General features: G+C 39.5%; 1 protein-coding gene across 1 annotated transcript in view; it reads left to right on the top strand.

The window, feature by feature from the left end:
- The window catches only part of LOC136864283 (F-box/LRR-repeat protein 5), a 95372-nt gene that overhangs the window by 46149 nt on the left and 27787 nt on the right, over positions 1-21436 (top strand). The window contains exons 2-3 of the mRNA XM_067141059.2: positions 3213-3417; positions 15917-16084. Coding sequence (XP_066997160.2) covers positions 3213-3417; positions 15917-16084 — 373 coding nt within the window. The remainder of the gene's footprint in view (positions 1-3212; positions 3418-15916; positions 16085-21436) is intronic.

Genomic DNA, 21436 nt, shown 5'->3' with positions numbered 1-21436 from the left:
GCTTTAAACAAATGAATCACTGCCGGAAAGAATAAATTTAAATCTCTAATCAATAATTCATAATACTGTTGAATATAAAAAAGTGTTGGGCGGTACAAACCTCCAACCAGGCCAGCAACTGCCACTGCATCCTAAGTACTGTAGGCCTACTTGAAATGATCCATCTGTTCCCTTGCAGTTTCTATTGCAGCACCCCTGTATACCACCAATTCTTTATCCCAGGTTTTTTTTCCTACCTGACGTTCACTCCTCTTAGATATCTTCTCAGCTGACATATTTTTAGATTTGGATCTGTTAATTTTCATATATTTGCTGCATTTCTTTTCAAGGTCCAAGATATTACATTGTAAGCTTTTAGTATAGTCTGTTATTAAGCTTTCTGTGCTGACAAAAACCAACCTCCTCACTAAATTTCCACCCAACTGAATCCGTCCCTGCTGCTTTATACATTTCAGTAAATGATCCATGTAAACTATAAGGGTTTCATCCCTGTTACTACTTTGAACCAAGAATTTTTCTACCTTCAATCCTCCCTGCAGCCTAATGGTCTACGTATGTGCCTGTGATTGCCTGTAATAAGATAACGTATCCCATAATCCCTGAATATGGCCACCCTCTTTTCCTGTGATACCCTGTCATATGCCTTCTCTAGTTCAAACAAACATAACAATAACTGTCTATTCCTCTCATAGCATTTTTCACCTTGATTCATATAGAAAATTGTATTCCTGACAAATTTACTCTTCAGAATTGATCACACCCTCTTTTCTAAACTGCCTGTGCACACATTGCCTGATATACTGAACAAATTGGTATCCCAGTAGTTATTGCAATCCTTCTTCCTTTGCTTTTAGATGCTTGCAATTACTGCTTTCGTTCGGTCAGAAGGTACTACACGTAAATTCCATGCTAATCGTGTTGCCGTAGTGTGTGAGGACGTTCACCCCTGCCTTCTTGTTATATTTCACCATTTCATGTCTTATTTCATATGTTCCTGCTGCTTTATGACACTGTAGTTTATCTACTATCTTCTCCATTCCCTCATTGGTTCTCTCATTGCATTCTTTGTAATGACTTTAACAGAAAGATTTCTTTCTACATTGAGAAGATTTTCGAAATATTCTTCTATCTGTCCAGTGGTTCCCTAGGATGTACAGTGAGTTGATCTGATTGACCCAGAATGCTAGTTATTTCCCCTTCTTCTCCCTTTAAAGATTTTTTAGTACAATCCAGAATGATTTTCCTGCACTTAAACTAGATTTATCAGGTTATTTCTAAATTTTTGCCATGATTTCTTTTTGAATTGTACAGTTATTTGTTTTGCTCCATTTCTTCCCTTTGCATACAATTTTCTATTTACATCAATTCTTGTTTGGGTCAATTTTTGATTTGCCTATTTTACATTTACAAGCTGTCCCGACTTCACCACTGTGCACAGTTTTCCCCTCTTTACACACTCCTGTTCCCTTTCTGTTTCTATTATAGCACCCCTGTATACCACCAATTCTTTATCCTAAAACCGCTTACTTTCTATTGTTTTGATCTTTTCAGTGACTATATCCAATAAATTGAAACAAATTATCATTCTGTTCAAGATATTTACACTACTCTCTGTTAAACATTTAAAATTATTAGAGTATTTAGGAGTAATTTTCATCCTGTAGTTATAATAAATTTGTTTTTAATATCCTATCAGTTACTGTTGAATTTTAAATACATCAGTGTGTTGGAATGTGGCTTGAGAAAAATATTCTTATATGTGAATATACTGTGCCAGGTTTTGGTCCTGCAATTTTGAACATAATAGATGTGCATGTAACTTTCTATGCTATTCAGCCAGATACTTTTTTTCATGTGAGTCTCATATACTGGGTTGGTGTTGGTCTGTCCTCCATGTTTATAGAATATTCTGTAATTAATGTGTGGTCTGATATTCTATTGGCACAATTAGTAGTAATCCTATCATCTCATTCATTTGTGATCGTCTCCTTTTCCAGCTCATAATTTTGGGAGAATAGGAGAGGAGTTATCCAACCTTTCAATACAAAATTAAATGGAATTACTAAAAATGACACCTACCGGGCGAGTTGGCCGTGCGCGTAGAGGCGCGCGGCTGTGAGCTTGCATCCGGGAGATAGTAGGTTCGAATCCCACTATCGGCAGCCCTGAAAATGGTTTTCCGTGGTTTCCCATTTTCATACCAGGCAAATGCTGGGGCTGTACCTTAATTAAGGCCACGGCCACTTCCTTCCAACTCTTAGGCCTTTCCTATCCTATCGTCGCCAAAAGACCTATCTGTGTCGGTGCGACGTAAAGCCCATAGCAAAAAAAAATGACACCATTTCATATGTATGGGACTGGTTTTGATCCTTGCGTTTGTTGTCAATTGTGCTGCACTCGCGTTAAAGCAGAGCTACCTACCCAGCTTCCAGTAGCACACAAACAGGTGTGTCTCATACAAACTTACTTATTCTCTTTGCTCTTCCACTTAACATTTATTACTTATACTTTTCTTTCATTTTGCAGTTTTCTTAGTAATCTGATCCTATTCAACACAGTCAGGAGGATACTCTTCAACGTTCCAACCTAACTAAATCACCTTTCATTTTAATTAGGAACCCCTGGATATATGAACAGCCATATATTGGATACATTGTTTATAATCCAAAGCATCGACAGTCATTTTATCAATATCAATTCAAGAAGACAATTCTTGGTAGAACTGAACACTGCAACCTCCATAACCTCCATGCAATGATCAAATGTGATAAGGAGTGTGCTTTTCATGACAACCATTCATGTGGGACTTATTCAAATAAGTTAACATTAACGAAAATTGGACAAAGCTTTTATCAGCTCACATATAGTAATTTAAAGTGTTTTTAAGTTCTGTGTATATAGTATTTTAACATGTTTTTATGTTTTTGGATGTGTTTTTCCTAGGTTTTAAATGTTTCGTATACTTTTATTAACTTGCCGATTTTAAATTACATGGCTGAAGATGACTGTACGCAAGGTTTGAAACCGGTCCCATACTATGAAATGGTGTCATTTTCAGTTATTCCATTTAATTTTGTATCGAAAGGTGGATTCCTCTCCTATTCACCTGAATACTGTGTCAATAGGGATCAGATATGAAGTTTCTTACTTCAAACTCATAATTTGCATTCAGAATTTATTGAATAACTGATATCTTTTTATTTGTTCATCAGGTCATTGGGAGGATGATATTTGTGCACATTCAGGTGTAGAAGAAAAAATGCTTAAGGAGAAGCGCCTTTCTCGTGTGTGGTCAAAGGCAGAAAACTATCTTAAGTTACATGGCAACGTGAATGACATATTGCTTCCAAGCTACTTCCATATACATGAACTTGATACATTCAAGGGATTAATTCAAGAATATAAGGTACTGTCTGGGTAAGTGAATGATGAAATTTCATTGGCTTAATGTTCGGCAAAATTGCTACTTGCCAGTGGTAGAACGTTTTTTCCTGATCCAAGGTTTCAGAATGCCATTCACATGACCCAGGCTAAATATTGAGAGGGGCTAGGAACTAGACACTCTTGGATGAATGTTTGTTGTTCTATGCCCTGACTGAGCTCAGGGTCACTAAGACACATTCTCTGAAGTGAGGCAAGTTTTCTTTGAATTTTGTAATCATTTTTGTTTAGCATATAGGCTGCTGTCTGCCTCTGTGGTGTAGTGGTTAGTGTGATTAGCTGCCACCCCCGGAGGCCCGGGTTCAATTCCCGGCTCTGCCACGAAATTTGAAAAGTGGTACGAGGGCTGGAACGGGGTCCACTCAGCCTCGGGAGGTCGAGTAGAGGTGGGTTCGATTCCCACATCAGCCATCCTGGAAGTGGTTTACCGTGGTTTCCCACTTCTCCTCCAGGCAAATGCCGGGTACCTAACTCAAGGCCATGGCCACTTCCTTCCTTCTTCCTTGTCTATCCCTTCCAATCTTCCCTTCCCCCCCCCCCCGCAAGGCCCCTGTTAAGAATAGCAGGTGAGGCCGCCTGGGCGAGGTACTGGTCATCCTCCCCAGTTTTACCCCCCGACCCAGAGTCTGAAGCTTCAGGACACTGCCCTTGAGGCGGTAGAGGTGGGATCCCTCGCTGAGTCCGAGGGTAAAACCGACCCTGAAGGGTAAACAGATAAAGAAGATATAGACTGCTAAGAAGCAAAGCCTCTTAAGTCACTTTTTTTACTATTTTTACATTTTTGGTGTTTTCTTATGTAAAAGCAAGTGTTCGTTCAGATAGTGAAGACCTCTTAACTCAGAAAAAATTATTTCATTTCAAAGCGGCATAGTAAGTGATACCTCATATGCATTCATGAGTTAAAGTATCTCGGAAGTCAACCTTTGCAATAATTCGTATGTGTTGTGTCGATGCAGATACGTAAAAATACCTCATAAATCATTTTCGGTGGTGCACTCTGTGGGATTATGTTCACGTTATGCTGTTGCACTCTTATGATGCATGTTTCACTGAAGGTTGAAGTAAAACTGATTTGAACTGTTGTTCCAGCTAAGTTTACTTTACTTGTGAATGCATGCAGTGGTGTTGGTATAGTATACACTTAACATGATCTGTGAGAACTATGTAGTTTCACGTCAGAAAATATTATTCATAGCTTAGATAGATGTGATACCGGTATCTCATCATGTTATTCTTTAACACAGCTAATATATGTATTGTTTGCTTTTAGGATGGGATTGTGATTCGCCTTTGTCGGACAAGTCAGATGATGACGAAATTAACCATCTTCTTTAAAAGCCACTGGCCTCAATATTAAAGAATATCGGAGATTAGGTCGTGGCATTTCTAAGTCGGAGTTACTCGCAAGTGAAAGAGAAACAACTGGTATGATGATATTAAACTCTGGGACAGGCCTACAACAAGACTAGTTACATTCTCTTACTAGTGAGCAAAATCTACCTGTACTGTCATGTCTGAAATGTTGCAGTTTTTGACCAAAAAAAATCTCATTTTCAATTTTAACCTTAGAAATCACCCAATTCTTCCTCTTCCAAATCTCATCATCACTTTTTTCCCAACGCCAGATGAAAGCTCTAAATGCCAGATTTAAAGGGTAGGGGCACGGCATATATAGAGCAAGCATACGCCCCTTTCTCTCACATTGTCAATCAATATTGGCTTCAAAGTTCTTTTGGTGTATATCTTGTAGTAGGCCTATGCTGTGCATAAGAGGAGACAGAAGTCGGAAGGAGTAACTTACAGTCCAGAGCAGTTTTAATGCAACTGTGTTTCTTAAAACTTTCATTTGCATTTTTCTAGCTTAAAATATTATTGGCTCATTGCCAGGTAGACAGAATTATCAGATTCACCTGGCATTTTTGGATAAAGTTTCAATATGTATGGGAATTAAGAGTAGTTCTGCATTTTATTATCAGTTGAATATTACCTGCATATTTTTGTTCCAAAAGTAGCACCAAATTATTGTATGAATAATGACAAATTTAAAAGCTTATATCTCCAATAGTTTATGCCTAACTGCAAAACCCAGAGTTATTATTAAGTATATGAGTGTTTTTGATGAGTCTGTCAAATTATAACCCAAAAATAATGAAAACTGTGCTACAAGGAGCATTTTCCATGCAACATTAAAAAAAAAATTGCTAATGCATTTTCAACAAATTAACTAATCAGTTTCAAATTTTGTGTGGTGCTCTATCCTAATAATATGTGCTTGGGTTTTTAATTTGGTTGTGATAAGTGGTAAATTGTAGAAGTTCCAAATTTCAGTCATGACTCCTCTTAATTGAAATGGTTAGTTAGGGAATGCTATACTGAATGTAGATTCCAATTTCAACTCAGCAGAGTTTATTACTAATGAAGAATGCTATGATGAGTGTGACATTGGCAATATAAAAATCCATCAGGACAGTGATACTCATTCAGATTGGGAATACACTCGCTGCTACTGAAGAAGATAATATAGATGAATCTGCTTACAGCAATGACATTGAGGGACCAAATGTTACGTTTTATTCCACCTATTGCTATTGATAACAGGGAAGTCAACAACACCTTGAATGAATAGGCCAGTGAAGTAAGGAAAGGAAGGAAGAAAGCTGATGTTGTAGGTAATAAGAGGGAAATGAGTAACAGGCTACTGACGAAACTCCAGTACATATGGGCTACAAATCAATTCAAGGCATGCCAAGACCTGCCAAAAAAATTGGTCCACCGAGCTTGATAGCTGCAGTCACTTAAGTGTGGCCATTATCCAGTATTCGGGAGATAGTGGGTTCGAACCCCACTGTCGGCAGCCTTGAGGATGGTTTTCTGTGGTTTCCCATTTTCAAACCAGGCAAATGCTGGTTGGGGCTGTACGTTAATTAAGGCCATGACCGCATCCCTCCCACTCCTAGCCCTTTCCTGTCCCATCATCGCCATAAGACCTGTCTGTGTCGGTGCGCGTAAAGCAACTTGTAAAAAAAATTTTTTTTTTTTAATGGTCCAAGTTGTCCAAGATACACCAAATTAGCCCGTGAAAAGGCTAAATGGAGATACACTGCAATGTTATCCCTTAGGATGCCAGGAGAGAGTTGCATTCCAATTTGTGGAAAGAATTCAGCCTCAGTGAAAAGAAACAGTACATCAAGTCATTAGAGGAGTACGTGCCAAACAAAACAAAAGTGGGATGGTGCTGGTGATAGAAGACAATGTACTTTAAAATACTTCATTAAAATTGGAGAAGAATTACATTGTTTGTGAAAGGAAGTAAATGTTTCTACAAACATTCTCTCTGAAGGAATGGTGTGTTCGTAATTGATCACTGACTTCTAAGGATGAAATTTATATTAAGAAACATACTGTAACAAGATAATTATTAATGGTAATTCTAAATTCCCATGGAGGGAATTAGATTTTTTTTTTATTAGATATTTTTCCACCAATAGAGCATATAAAAAATCAGATAAAAAATTAGATGTTGGCTTTTCAGGCGTTTGCTCTATTAACCAGCATTTCGTCTTAGGTGTGACACTAGACTCGTCAGAGTGGGATGTGTCAGACCCTACCCACTGATGCTGGGGTGTATGCAGGTGAACTTATCAGAAGCCTCTTATGTGGCACAGTCTGATAACTGCATACGGGAGATAAAACTCCACAATGGAATTAATGCCCGCCTAGCAATTCCAAATGGTAATTCTAAATTCCCATGGAGGGAATTAGATATTTTTCCACCAATAGAGCATATAAAAAATCAGATCAAAAATTAGATGTTGGCTTTTCAGGCGTTTGCTCTATTAACCAGCATTTCGTCTTAGGTCTGACACTAGACTCGTCAGAGTGGGATGTGTCAGACCCTACCCACTGATGCTGGGGTGTATGCAGGTGAACTTATCAGAAGCCTCTTATGTGGCACAGTCTGGTAACTGCATACGGGAGATAAAACTCCACAATGGAATTAATGCCCGCCTAGCAATTCCAAATGGTAATTCTAAATTCCCATGGAGGGAATTAGATATTTTTCCACCAATAGAGCATATAAAAAATCAGATCAAAAATTAGATGTTGGCTTTTCAGGCGTTTGCTCTATTAACCAGCATTTCGTCTTAGGTCTGACACTAGACTCGTCAGAGTGGGATGTGTCAGACCCTACCCACTGATGCTGGGGTGTATGCAGGTGAACATCATCATCATCAAGTTATTTCATTCCCATCCTCATGGGATGGGCGGGCCGGGCCATCAGCTCAACTAGGAGCTCTTCGGCCTTCGGTAAGGAAGAAAGTGTGAGAAACATTCCACAGTGGAGTATGTATCGTACATACAATATCAAGAATAGAATTGCGGAAGGGGCGCGGAGGCACCCGAACCAACAAGGCGGAGCCCAGGGAGGACCCGCACGGCCCCCGCCCAAGCAAACCCCTGAAACACCATAGACAAGAAACTGTATGGAATCAATAGGTAGCTCGGGCGCGCAGTACAGATGAGATAGTGTGACATAGAGGATACAAAAATATTCACAAAGGTTGGGGAGGAATAGTGAGGGGGTTCGAAAAGTAGGCAGAAACAGAAGGGCAGGGGTAGTATTGAAGAAGGAGGTAGTACAAATTAGTCGTGATATTAGTAATGGAGGTGGCCAGGAGACGAAGAAGGTCTAGGATTGAGAGTGGCGGAAGGCTGAAGTGAGACTGGGGAACTGGGGGGGGGGATGGGTAGCGGCGGGGGGTTGGGTGGCGACGAGGGCGAGGGAAAAGGAGGAGACGTGTAACGAGTAGATCCAGCAAGCCGCGGGGGGGAGCGAGAACGCTCCACCCGATGGAGACGGCCTCGAAAACGGACGCCGGTGGTGAGAAGACGGTCGACATCAGCAGGGGAGGCGAGGCGAAGGCGGACCATAAACGTCGGGCCATCAGTGTTGAGGATACGAAATACCCGGCGGACAGGGATTCCCTCCTGTTGGAGTTCTTGAAGGATATCCTGGTCCAAAACGTCGGGGGCAATCCCACGGACGACACAGCTCGGTTGGACAGACGGCGGAGATGTGGACGTAGAATGGTCGGTAGGGCCTTGGGAGACAGACGAAGCAGCGAGAGTGTCAGTCAGGGGAGTTGCAGGGGACGATTGAAACGTAGGAATGGTGGAAGTGCAGGAGGGCGGCAGGTGAACTTATCAGAAGCCTCTTATGTGGCACAGTCTGATAACTGCATACGGGAGATAAAACTCCACAATGGAATTAATGCCCGCCTAGCAATTCCAAATGGTAATTCTAAATTCCCATGGAGGGAATTAGATATTTTTCCACCAATAGAGCATATAAAAAATCAGATCAAAAATTAGATGTTGGCTTTTCAGGCGTTTGCTCTATTAACCAGCATTTCGTCTTAGGTCTGACACTAGACTCGTCAGATAATTATTTCTGGACTAGTCCTTACGGGGCATGGAAATTCGTGTCCATTTATTTATGGAGCATTACCCTAACTACGTAACTTGTTTGGTCTTGTTCTTATGAACTTTGAAATTTTTCAGTGATGCTGTTCTATTTCCTGCAATGAGAATTATTTACATATTAATGCTATCATTCGAAGGCGCTGATATTATTATCACATTCTCCCTGTTGGATTAAGATGTTCCTATTGGTTATCCCGCTACTCGACTGTCGTTTGTTTTCAGTCTGAGTGCTATGCAATAAAGGACCCTTTTTAGTGGAGTGAGTTGATGGTGAGTGTTCATTAAGCATGTCCCCTTGCGGGTGGGGGACGCACATGTAGAATACACTCGCGGTATCCCCTGCCTGTCGTAAGAGGCGACTAAAAGGGGTGACCAAGGGATACTGGTATTAGAACCATGAAACTACTATTGATTAGTACCATCACGCAGGAAACACCATGGGTCGCCTTTACTTACGAGTAGTACCACTATATTTGGTACACAGTAGGTTTGTGATTAGTAGCAGCAGAGAGTGGTTCCTCTGTGGGTTTCCAGTACCTGTGATTAGTACCCTTGTGAGAAACACCACGGGTCTGGGCATTGCCTGTGAGTTGTACCACTATATGAGCGACACCGTGGGTCTGCGTTGCCTGTGATTAGTACCCACTATGTGAGGAACACCACGGGGCCCGTGGGACCGGCACTCGTGCCTAGTACACCTAGGTGAGGAAACTCATTGGTTTGCGTTGTCTATGAGTGGCGCCATTGTGTGAGAAACACTATAGGTCTGCGTTACCTGTACGAAGTACAATACTTGTGATTAGTACCATCTTGTGTGGAACACTGTGAGTCTTCGCTACTTTGATTACTACCCCAACATGACAAATAGCATGGTTCTACTTTACTCGCGACATGTACCATTCTGTGGGGCCTTAGACGTGGATTTTGCACCCCTTTAGATAACAAGCATCCTCTATTCAGGATTCTGGTCCCTTGGTCAGTAATAAATTATATATGATCCTTTTTTTTATATGAATCCACTAATTTTTTTGTTTGCTCGTTTTTTTGTTGTCTTTTTTTTTGCTTCATGTCCGTCCATTCCTTCGTCCTGACGAGTTTTCTCTTTTTTTTTCTTTTTTCCTTTTTTTTTCTTCTTTTGGTCAGTGCATGATTTTGAATTTTTTGTTATTTCATTTCGTACCATTAGGGGCCGATGACCTCGATGTTAGGCCCCTTTAAACAACAATCATCATCATCATCATTAAGCATGGGCGCATCAAGTAGTGGCGTTCAAGGTAAATTTACAGCGATTTGCAGATCCATACAGCCCTGCATCCCAGAGAAACGACCAAGCAAACTCACAGAAGGAAGAAGTGAAGGGAACTGCCTACTTGCCTTACATTCACAACACCACAGATCGAATTGCCAAGGTCCTCCGCAAACACAATATAAAAACCGTGTTTGGCACCGCCACTAAAATTGCTCACAGTCTGAGTAAAAGCAAGGACAAATTGTCTCCACTTTTACATCCTGGGGTATGCGAAATTCCCTGTACTTGCGGTAAGGTATACATCGGCCAAACATGCCGGTCCATTGGTACCTGTATCAAAGAACACGAACGTAATATTCGTCTCAACCAACCAGACAAATCGGCAATAGCTGAGCATGCTCTATCATCGGGTCATGATGTCATGTTCCAAGATGCTCGAGCTCTTACCCACACTAGACACTACAGGTCCAGGATTATACGGGAAGCTGTGGAAATACATAGAAATCCTAACAATTTCAACAGGGACACCGACTGTCAATTAAGTAATACCCGGTTGCCGGCCATTAAGAATTTACATAGGTTGCTCCCTTCTCTGTCCTTTCGCTATTGTTATTTCATCTCGGTGTTTTCCAAATTCATACGTTCCTCGTCGCCAGGTGTTTCATTCCAGGCTTGTGTCTATGTCATACACCTGTCAATGTCATATGTTATGTACACACGTTATGTGAACTGCTTAGACTGGTTCTGATGGTTCGGTTACCTTCCGCTTTGAACGCTAGCGTTGTGCCACGTCCTGCGAGCCATCTGGTGACGAATGAACGTATCATTTCCACTTCTATTATAATGTCTAAATCAAAGAGTCATTGTTTAAGAAGCCTTTCTCACGGACAGTCGAGATTTCTTCTGAGGACGCAGAGCACAGTTCTCTGCAAAACTTAAAGAATTTCACCTTATTTTCTTGACACGGCATAAGCCCAAAAGCCTATGCAGTATCATATCCTTTGTCTTGTCCGTCCATTTGACCACCTTGATCCATTTGGTGTCCCGGAAAAGGAGTCTTCAGGTGAATGTTGGAGCAGAGGAATGGTTGGTTCTTGGTCGGTTGTGTTGGGGGTGCTCTTTTCCTTGTGTGCTTGCCCTTCCTCCGAGTACTGATTTGGTGGGTTTGGAGCACGTGGTTTGGTAGCGAGTCTCTAGGGTGTGCTGTGTTGGGTGCTGATGCTGTCTTGGCTCTTGCCTTTATAGTTTTCTGTTTGCTTTCCACCATGGACTCCGTGATGGTTTTCGTCTGAGTTGCTAGTCTCTTTGTCACACTTTCTTCTATATCTGTTTTTTTTTTAGGAGTTCAGTTTTGCATTCCGAGCATAGCCATGTGAGCTTGCAGTTCTTTCTTTTCATAACGTCGTATTCTCCCTTTGTAAGACTCGAACATTCAAAATGTTGCCAACTGCTGCAATATTTACACTCTATTGAGTCTTCGTTGTTACTGACATTCCTGCTACAGCTGCTGCACTGGGTTGTATTTGTTTTCTCGCTGACCATTCTGTATACCAGTCTTCACGGGAGTCGCGAGCGTTTCGTCCCTCTAGTAGTTCTTTGATATTTTCAACTGTCCACAATGTGGCTTCTCTTGTGCTGTGTTCAATCCCGACTGATTTTCGGTTGTTTATGAAGCAGTTCCACCTCCAGTTAGGAAAACCAACTATGCATGCAACACTTCGTCTCTATATGAAGGCACTATACACAGTTTTATTGCACTCTATTCACTTTTCCACTATATATCGACCTATTTACACGGACTCACATTCCCATGCTGTTCACTTGTTCGCTTATTCATATCCTCTTACTTTCTTTATAAAACAACTCGGTACCGCGAGTTGTACACAACTGGTAGTCTTCACCAAGCGGTTAACCCAAGTATCGTACAAGCAACCCAAATGCAACTGAGCATAGAGCAATGGGAGGCAATTTAGGCAAATGACAAATGATACTTTTCGCAAGGCAAAGGAATTACCAGGTGTACCAAAAATAAAATATCAGAACAAATGTATAATTCAAATTCTGTCAACAAAAAAAATGTTTATATCAATTCGGGAGTATATCGGCTCACTGACAATGACTGTAATATGATTTATATAGGAAGGACTGGACAGACACCAACTCAACAATACTAAAAACTTTCTAAGGCAGTAAAATAGAACAGATATTCAGCTTTTGCGAAACACATTTATAATAATAACTTTCAAGGCAGTGAGAAAGATATGAAATTAATTTAAATTAATTTTTAAAGGTAGTTACAGTGCAGAGTTAAAATACCCATGAAAATATTGAAATATTTATGGCAAAGAAAAAAAGAACCAGACAAGATTTTAAATGAAACCGCTACTAACAACCTACTGTTCGCAACCTTGAGATGACTTAATGTCACTTGCCACTAAGCACACTCTGCCTTCGAAGCTGAACATCTGGTCAGTAGTAGCATAACAACCTTAACCTTAACAACCTTAATGGCATGTCCAGCCAGCCTTTCTATTGGCATGTTATAATTTAAAACATTTTAATGTCTGGTAATTAGTTTCAAAAATTATGTCATTTTTAATTCTTTATTTTTAGTTTACTTTACCTGGGCTCTGTTTTACATTGGCAACACGTCTATGTAGATCAACATGTTTTAAATAAGTAATAATTCACTGATGTTGGGCCTTAGTGTCCAAAAACTAGTTATGAGGTGAATATGTGTGTGCTGATACGACTTTAAGATTTGAATAATAATAATAATAATAATAATAATAATAATAATAATAATAATAATACAATCAACACTGTTTTTAACATAATTGCTTTGATATTTTATAATGATTATAACACATTGTTCATTAATTCATAATTTTCCTTACATTTTGGAATTCTTGAAATATTTCGGGTTTTTAAAGGTTTTTTTTGGTTGGTTTTGTCGGTTGTTATTAAATTTATGGCCAAACAAACAGAGTTAATGTTTGCACTGTACTTCATGAAGACACTGGTCACTAAAAGCGAAAGTTTCCACCCCTGGCATGGGATAGGAAGTATTTCCAGAGAGAGTCAGCAAATGATGAAGCAAGGGGACTTTCAGTACATCAAATGTAATCTCATTATGGAGCAAATAAGGTCCAAGTTTTTGCTGAAAGAACAATCTCAAAGTCCCCTCTTCCGATCATTGCATCAGAAGGCAGTCCCATTTTAACATATTTTAACACATTCACACCCGTATCCGAGTTATTGCCTATAGCGCGTGACCCTGCTGTGAACCGTATCCGAGTTAGCCCGGATAAGCGCAACCTTGAACTGGAGCCATTCCTACGCAGCTGGGATCTATTTGGTCCCAAATGTGTGAGAGAGATGAAAGTAATACCCTTATGAATTTTTCTACTCACCAGAAACCACATGGCCACGGCGATTTTCCCTCCCAATGCACTTTCTTTGTTTTGTTTCTGAAGGTAGCCTAGCGCTGGCATAACTAGCTGCGTAGTTGGTTTGTGATTGCACAAGCGAGTGTATAATGACGTTCTGAAATGTAACCATGGCATGTAGGGACAATATAAATGATGCAAGTGATACGAATTTACAAAGTACAGTTTTTCAGCTGCTTGAAAATTATCTTGGCCAGGGGTATACAGTCTACATGGACAATTATTACAAATAGCGTTGGACTCGCAAAACAATTACGGTAACAGAACACTGCCGTATGTGGAACTATACGGTCAAATAGGGGTGTACAAAAAGGTCTTGAGGAACAACAGGCAATTCTCAAATGGGGGGGGGGGGAGTGAACCCGGCATACAAGTACAGTCACCTCTCTCCAAAATCTCAGCTCCATCTACTTCATCAGCTCCAAGTCAACGTCCCGCGATTTTGCTGCCAAAAAAGGGCACCGGCCAAGGATCCATCATTTAGGTTAGATGGGAAGAGAAAAGAGCATATTCTCTTGAAGTTTCCTGCATCAAATATAGTCAAGTTCCCCTGAAGAAGGTGCAAAGTGTCCTTCAGAAATAAAATTATTAGTGAAACACGCTATTTTTGTAGAAAGTGTGGTGTTCCCATTCACCCAGGAAAGTGGACATTACCTACCACACCCTACAGAGATACTAGAGGACTTCATTAAGGTATGTGCAAAATTTTGTTTCCATATCTTGTTTAGTTTAGAACTTATTGTGAAAAGAATTCATTGTTGTTTGCTCTGCCACTAACAGCTGGAATAGCTGGGCCAGCCCTTTAAAGAGCCGCTCAGATGATGGGCGTGAATGTGTTAAACACCGTAAGGCAACAAGGAAGACAAAAGTCAGATCACTGGCCACAACAACAGTATATTATATAAATGCACAATAATTGAACTTTTATAAAATGTGAAAATAATGTTTTGGGTGTTGTTATTAGTTGTAATGCATGTTAATCTTAAATGTTTTTACAGATAGAGCAACCTGTGCTAGTTCAACAACTTTTACCAATGACGTACAAGTGTATTATGAGCCTAGGATTTTGTTATCAGCTGTAATCTTAGATATAGGAAAGCAGCTGAAGATGCCTATAAAAGTTAAGCAAAACATGTCCCGCAATTAGACATTATGATGTCTACGGATAAGCCGAAACATGTGTTCGCTTATTTCAACCCCTTTTTCGCTGAGCAAAGTTTCTGGAAAAGTGGGTTGTTACACTTAGCAGATTCCCCTCGTCAGTGCAGGCCACATTTTTTATGCTACCGCACATCATCACCAAACGGCCTCCAAACCAGGTCCTCGAGGAGAAAGCAATGGTTCTGTACCTCTCCCTAGACCTTCTCTTTCTCTTCCATCAGGAGACCTGAGATTAAAGTGACTCTCAGCAGTGAAGAGAACAGAGGACCACTGCTCCTGGGTCCTCCCCAGATGCTGTCTCACTAGACAGATTCACTTCTCTGGGTTGTTCGAATAGTGGTCCATGTGCAGGTCTACTGGATGAAAAGTAAGCTTCTTGTAACCTCCTCCTTACTGTTGCTCACTCACTTTCACATGTCTGACATTTTCCAGTCGATTTCTTACCTAAACTGCCGTGGTATGGCAATCTGCAGGAAGTTGGACAGACTAGCTCATAGTCCTGATATAAACACTGTTGAACATGTATGGGATACACTTGGAAGGAATGCCAGACAAAGTGACAACACCACCTTGGCACAGCTGAGAACATCATTGGTGAAGGAGTAGAATTGCATCCCGACAGAGGCCATCCAACAATGTGTGAACAGTATACCTGAGTGTTTACAAGCCATCGTAGAAGTTAGGGGTGGAAATACTGGGTAGTTTTAGTGACCAGTGCACTCCTGAAGAGCAGTACAAACATTAACTTTGTTTTGTTTATATTGAAAAAATCAGCTGAAAAGAAACTTTTCAAAAATCTGAAAAACTTCAAGAGTTCTGAAGTGTAACAAAACTTGTGAGTTAATGTATGTTGTAAAACAAACTGCTTTACAAGGGATTGTATGTATGGTGGTAGTTTTGGTTGGTTCTCCCAGTGTATACAGTGCATGCGATATTATTAAAGGCAAATGGACTATTTTTTAAAAGGTATCATCAATCTATAATTCTGTTTGTTTTTCTGGAATGTGACCACCCTATTCCTGACCCAGAGAATTCGCAATGGGTAGGAAGTTTTAATTGTATTTAATAACATAATATTATTTGGTCATGATTATGGATTTTAAATATAATTTGATATTCTTCTGTTCTATAGGTTCATTAAATATTTGTTACCACACATTGGCACTGGCATCCAGAAATGTGTTTTTGCCACAAGTGGTGTTACAAGGGACTGTTTATTGAACATCATTCTACTATCTTGCCCAAATCTTACACACCTGGACCTGAGCTTTACTGGTATTGGTGAAAATGCATTTTATGGGTAAGATAAGTGTTTACATTTAATATCAAGTAGATGGCTATGTTTCAATATATTTTTAATAAGGTAAAAGAATTTTTTTTACCATTTCCATATTTGGCATTGGTGTTAATTTCATGTCTTAAAATGTCACTATCTGCTGGACTACAATTTAGAAAGGAACTAATTGATGTCATTTTTATCTCAAATTTCACATTAGGAAGAAATCAGTCTGCCTAAACACACACATACACTCTCTCTCTCTCTCTCTCTCTCTGTCTCTCTCTCTCTGTCTCTCTCTCTCTCTCATATATTTGAGTTCATTATTCAATAAAATTGAATTTCAAATATATTCTCTAACAAGGAAGAAAAGTTTGTGCAGGCACAGATATCTATGACATGCATAGATAGAAAGATGATGTTCAGTCGAGTGATTCAAATATCAAACTCACAAAAAGAAAAATTACACAGGAGCCTGGCTAGTGGTTGGAGGGTGGGTATTCGAACCTGGGGACAACAAATTCTTCACACACATCCAGATACAGCCACATCTTAACCTATCATGCAACAAATTCTACTACTATACGTTAAAAAGAGAGTGCTTCAACTATCCCTCATTTATATTTGTAACCGCGCGACTTGGAGCGCGTACATAAATAAAAATAATAACAAATGTTACCGCTGTTCGGGACAATTACGGTTACCATAAATAATAATAATAATATAGAAATAATATAATACCGGTAATAAATAAGATAATACTTAATAATATGAATAAGGAGGTAGAAATATGACGCAGTGGCGGAGAATTCATATAAACCAAATACAGGGAACACTTACAGGCCTAAAAATGATAACTAAGACAGGATGTGGAAGCTGCGGGAAGCCCTTATAGAGGTCCATGGGTACGTATGACATTATGGGGGAGAAAAGACTTGCAAGAAACACCCTCTAGCTCAACTATATTAAAAATGACAAAGTTTTACAAAATACAGTTCCACGACACGGAAACAAGACATACTTAAGTGACTTAACATAAAACTTGATTTATCAATGAAGGTGATGCTACATTAAAGGTATAGTTTAAAACGAAAGTATTTAATGGATGAAAGAATAGAAACTACGGCAATTGGAACCTAGGGTAAACTCGGACTCATTAAATTAAACTTTAAAATGACATTAAGTGAAGCAATAATGAAACACAAAAGGAATTAAACTAAATGAAACGAAACCAGAAAACATTGCAAAAACACTGAAATAACACATACCTCGGAAGGGCAGGAGATCCCGAGGGTAGCCCTCGAGCACGAACGCTCGCTAGGGCGGTCGGATGGAAAAGACGCCGAGCTCACGCATCATTTTTCGAAGCCGGCCACAAGGCCGGAAATGGCCCGATTACAATCAACCAATAAGATCAAACTTACCCTAGATTCCTGGACCTTTTTGCCAATAGGAAATCTCGTTACCATATATGGTAATTTTAACATCGTTAGCAATTACACAAGTTCTGGAACATTACGATTACAACACCAAAATTTCATCATAGGAAACCACACGTGTGGTACAGGTACAGGATGCTCCAAAATAAATCACCTTACAAATTTTACAACAGATTACATAAAAACTACATTTAAAAAAATCACTTCAAAACACTTTTGCATGTTGAAATGTTCATACAGTTCAATGTTTCTTGATGTTTCCATAATTTTAAAAAAATTTACAAACATATTTCAGTTACACAAAATTCCAGTAGAGTCCAGAGTTGCAAAAAAAATTAAATCCTTCAGACAAATAAAAAAATTAAAATTTACATTTCCAAACACACAGTAGTTTCAGTTCTCCGTCCCACCAACCAGTGACATTCTCCTCCTCCCAAAGTCGAGCTCTGCTCGACAAAAAAAATTTACCAGAAATAACAAAATCTAAATGAACTTAAAATGGGAGGCTTAATGGAGATCAGAATATTTTCACAACGCCACAAATTGCACCACACCACAATTTCTTATCATCGTTCTCTTCAGGAACGTCCATACAGGCAAAAACCAGTAGAGCGTTGGTATCGCTGTCAAACGAAGTCGTTGACCGCGGCCGTTGCCAACGTCTCCATCCTAATCGCAGTCCAACCATTGCTCACATACAGCCTCAGCACAGCCCACCCAACTTAGTGAACAGGTCCATAACTGGCGAAGGCAGATGGCACAGCACAGACTACTGTCACCATTAAACACCTTTCCATTCCACCATCAGACATTAGTGGCCAATAGGTGCGTTGCAGACTCCAAATAGATATCCCAGGTTGAAATGTCAGTGGCATCGCAGTAACTGGAACATAAACATACGCAGCAGAAATTTGGAACTGAAGAACTTAGGCCACTGGCCTGAACTATTGATGACTTTAAGAGGAGCCTTGAGTTTCGAGGGTGGGTTTTTTGTGTTTTTTCATTAACAATTACAAGCCTCCTTAGGGAGATTCCCTCCCATGTTTCTAGGAAACCCCAGCCCTCCTGGCAAGTGCTATTTCAGAATTTCAAAATTTAGGAAAATTAAAAAAACTAAAAGAAAATTTGCCAGAGTTTACCCCAGTGCCAAAACATTATAAAATCCCTAACTAATCATCAATAAACTTCTAAACTTACCCCAACAGACATTACATTAAATTATATCTAATATGATTATACATAACCCTTCCCATTACAACTAAAGTAACTTAACTATATTAACTACAAAACCCGAAAAATAGTGCGCGCCAATTAATTAAAATTTGCTTACAACTAATTCCTTATAACTACCAAATTAAGTTACCGTGTGCGTTCTTAATCACCCAACATTAAGGAACAGAACGAGGCAAATAAAAGGAAGAATTTAGAATGTTACAAGGGAACTCAAAACCGAGAAACAAATACTAAATTACGTTGGCTTGCAACCACCTTCAATGAATTGAGGATAGTAAGTCACTATTTATTTACCATGTCATGTACTCATGAAATTTTTACATAGATAAACTCACATTACGTATTACGTGTCACACCAGTCAAATGAAGGCGCAAAAAAGCCAGGAATACCAAATGAAAATCATATTACTTTATCAACAGGAACTCAAAAATGAAAAACCAAAGCGATGCAAGAGTACACATGCAGACATCCAACTCAATGATATAAGAAATAAAAAGGTACAAGTACAACCTTCATACCAGAGATTACCAGATAACCGCACGACACACAAGACTACCAAGCTTATCTGTCCTTCGACATACACACAAATAATATCAAACCACCAAAACAAGTGCGACGATCCCTGAATCAGCATAACCAACGAATGGTAAAAGGCACGGACGACCTCAATACTGACTCTCATCACACACACACACACACACACACACACACACAAACACACACACACACACACACACACACACACACACACACACACACCCCGTGCGATGACACATCAAGAAGTACCCACAAAATAAAAGGACAGAACATCAGAACATGACCTCAAGTACCCTTGAACTTATCACATGACAATGAGACTCTTAGGGCCAATATTGTACTCCTAGAAGAGGAACGGCCTCTCAGCACCTTAACCCTAAGTCTCAGTACACACACACCTATGCCTACCAAAGGCACAATTATATTCAAAAATCGTAGGACAGATACAGCACAGCTACAAATTTAGAACCGTACTCAGTCTACAGAATCCCATACTTCTACAAATTGAGTACATAAATTTGGAAGACACGAACCCGTAATGCAAGAAATTTTAACATTGATAAAATCGAACAAGACAAAACAATCAGGAAAATTAACTAAAAGGCTTAGCTATATCACGATACCTTCAAAATTTTGCTAGTGACAAATTTAAAATAACAGAAATAAAATCTCAACAACCTGCAGACCTACTAAGAATTAACTAATTTATAGCTCAGCGTAAGGACACCAAAATGAACATTTGCAGAAAATCTTCCTAGTATTCATTCTACAATAACAAGGGACATCATTTTCCATCTAGGCACCTAATACCAAAAAAAAGATTACGAGGAATCACATACCAGATACACTAGATTTCCAACATGTCACGAGCACAAGTGCAGATCCGTAACCCGTCAAATTTGCCCAAAATGAGCCTCAGCATTACCTGGTCTAAAAATATGGTGAACACGTGTCACCCTATGAGCCTATCCAAGTCCTCATAGTACCCTCCCTAGCAAATATAGGAATACACGGGTAAATAAATATACGTGACAAGGAAACCGACACTTACACGATGGAAAAGCACAAGACAAACTAGGAAACTTTCGTAATTTAGCAGCTAATTGGGAAACAGTCACCGAAATCGTCCCATACCTACTTGGAAACGAACCCAGATCCAGCAAAAGACCAAAAACACAACATGACCGGAAATTTAAGTACATACAGAGCTACAACATGACGTAAAAATTACCTTTAAAAGATCACACACGTGGAATACTGCCAAATATAACATACCAGGCGACAAGACACAAAATTTTGAAAATAATTTGCCGAAACACGAGATTTACAAACAGGAAAACACTCGAAGAAATAGATGAAAATTCACAACATAACCTTAAAATTGTTGCCGAAAATTTACCAAAAGAGAAATTACAGAAAAACTAAGGAAACTCCGTGCTAAAATTCAATCAGAACACAATGATCACTCTGACAATTCACACCACAATTTACGTATCTGGAAGAAGAAAAAGATGATGATTACGACACGAGAAACTTTTATAAGATTGAATTGAGCGCTCAAAATCTCGGAAGTTAGTCGAGCAATCATCTGTTTTCCACACAATACGCAACTCAGCTGTTTGGGAGATAACATTAGGTCACGCACTGAAGTACAGCATTTAGCATAAATTAATGACATAGCCTAAAGCAACAAGTAATCCCACAGGTGTTAGGATGAAAACACACGAATCGAAGAAAAAACAACTTGACATAATCAAACATATTGAAATTTATCAAAGAAGACTTTCGGAAAGCGAACACAGCACACGACATGTGAAGATATCGCTCTACTAAAAAAACTGTGGTCAAGTGAAATCTTGCCACACAGAAAAATTTATTGAAACTAACGAAACCAAAAACTTGTTACAAATAGTGACGCACTATTTCCTCCAACCGTTAATTACAAGAGAAACACAGTACCGTAACACAAGACTGCACATCGCGGAACGAAAACACGTGGTGAGATGAACTCGCGCAAGAATCACGAAAACAAAAGCGGGAATTAAGAACACACACGGAACACTTACAACCTATATTCAAACTTAAAAAATTTAAAATTAATTTTAGAAAAGTTAGCCGAGGATGATCATTGTAAGCCTTCGCTCCTTTCCATAACACACGCTCTGA

Source organism: Anabrus simplex, chromosome 2 (genome assembly GCF_040414725.1).
Source record: "Anabrus simplex isolate iqAnaSimp1 chromosome 2, ASM4041472v1, whole genome shotgun sequence".
Taxonomy (NCBI): domain Eukaryota; kingdom Metazoa; phylum Arthropoda; class Insecta; order Orthoptera; family Tettigoniidae; genus Anabrus; species Anabrus simplex.
The sequence above is the reverse complement of the archived record's forward strand: the minus strand, read 5'-3'. Positions and strand labels throughout refer to the sequence as shown.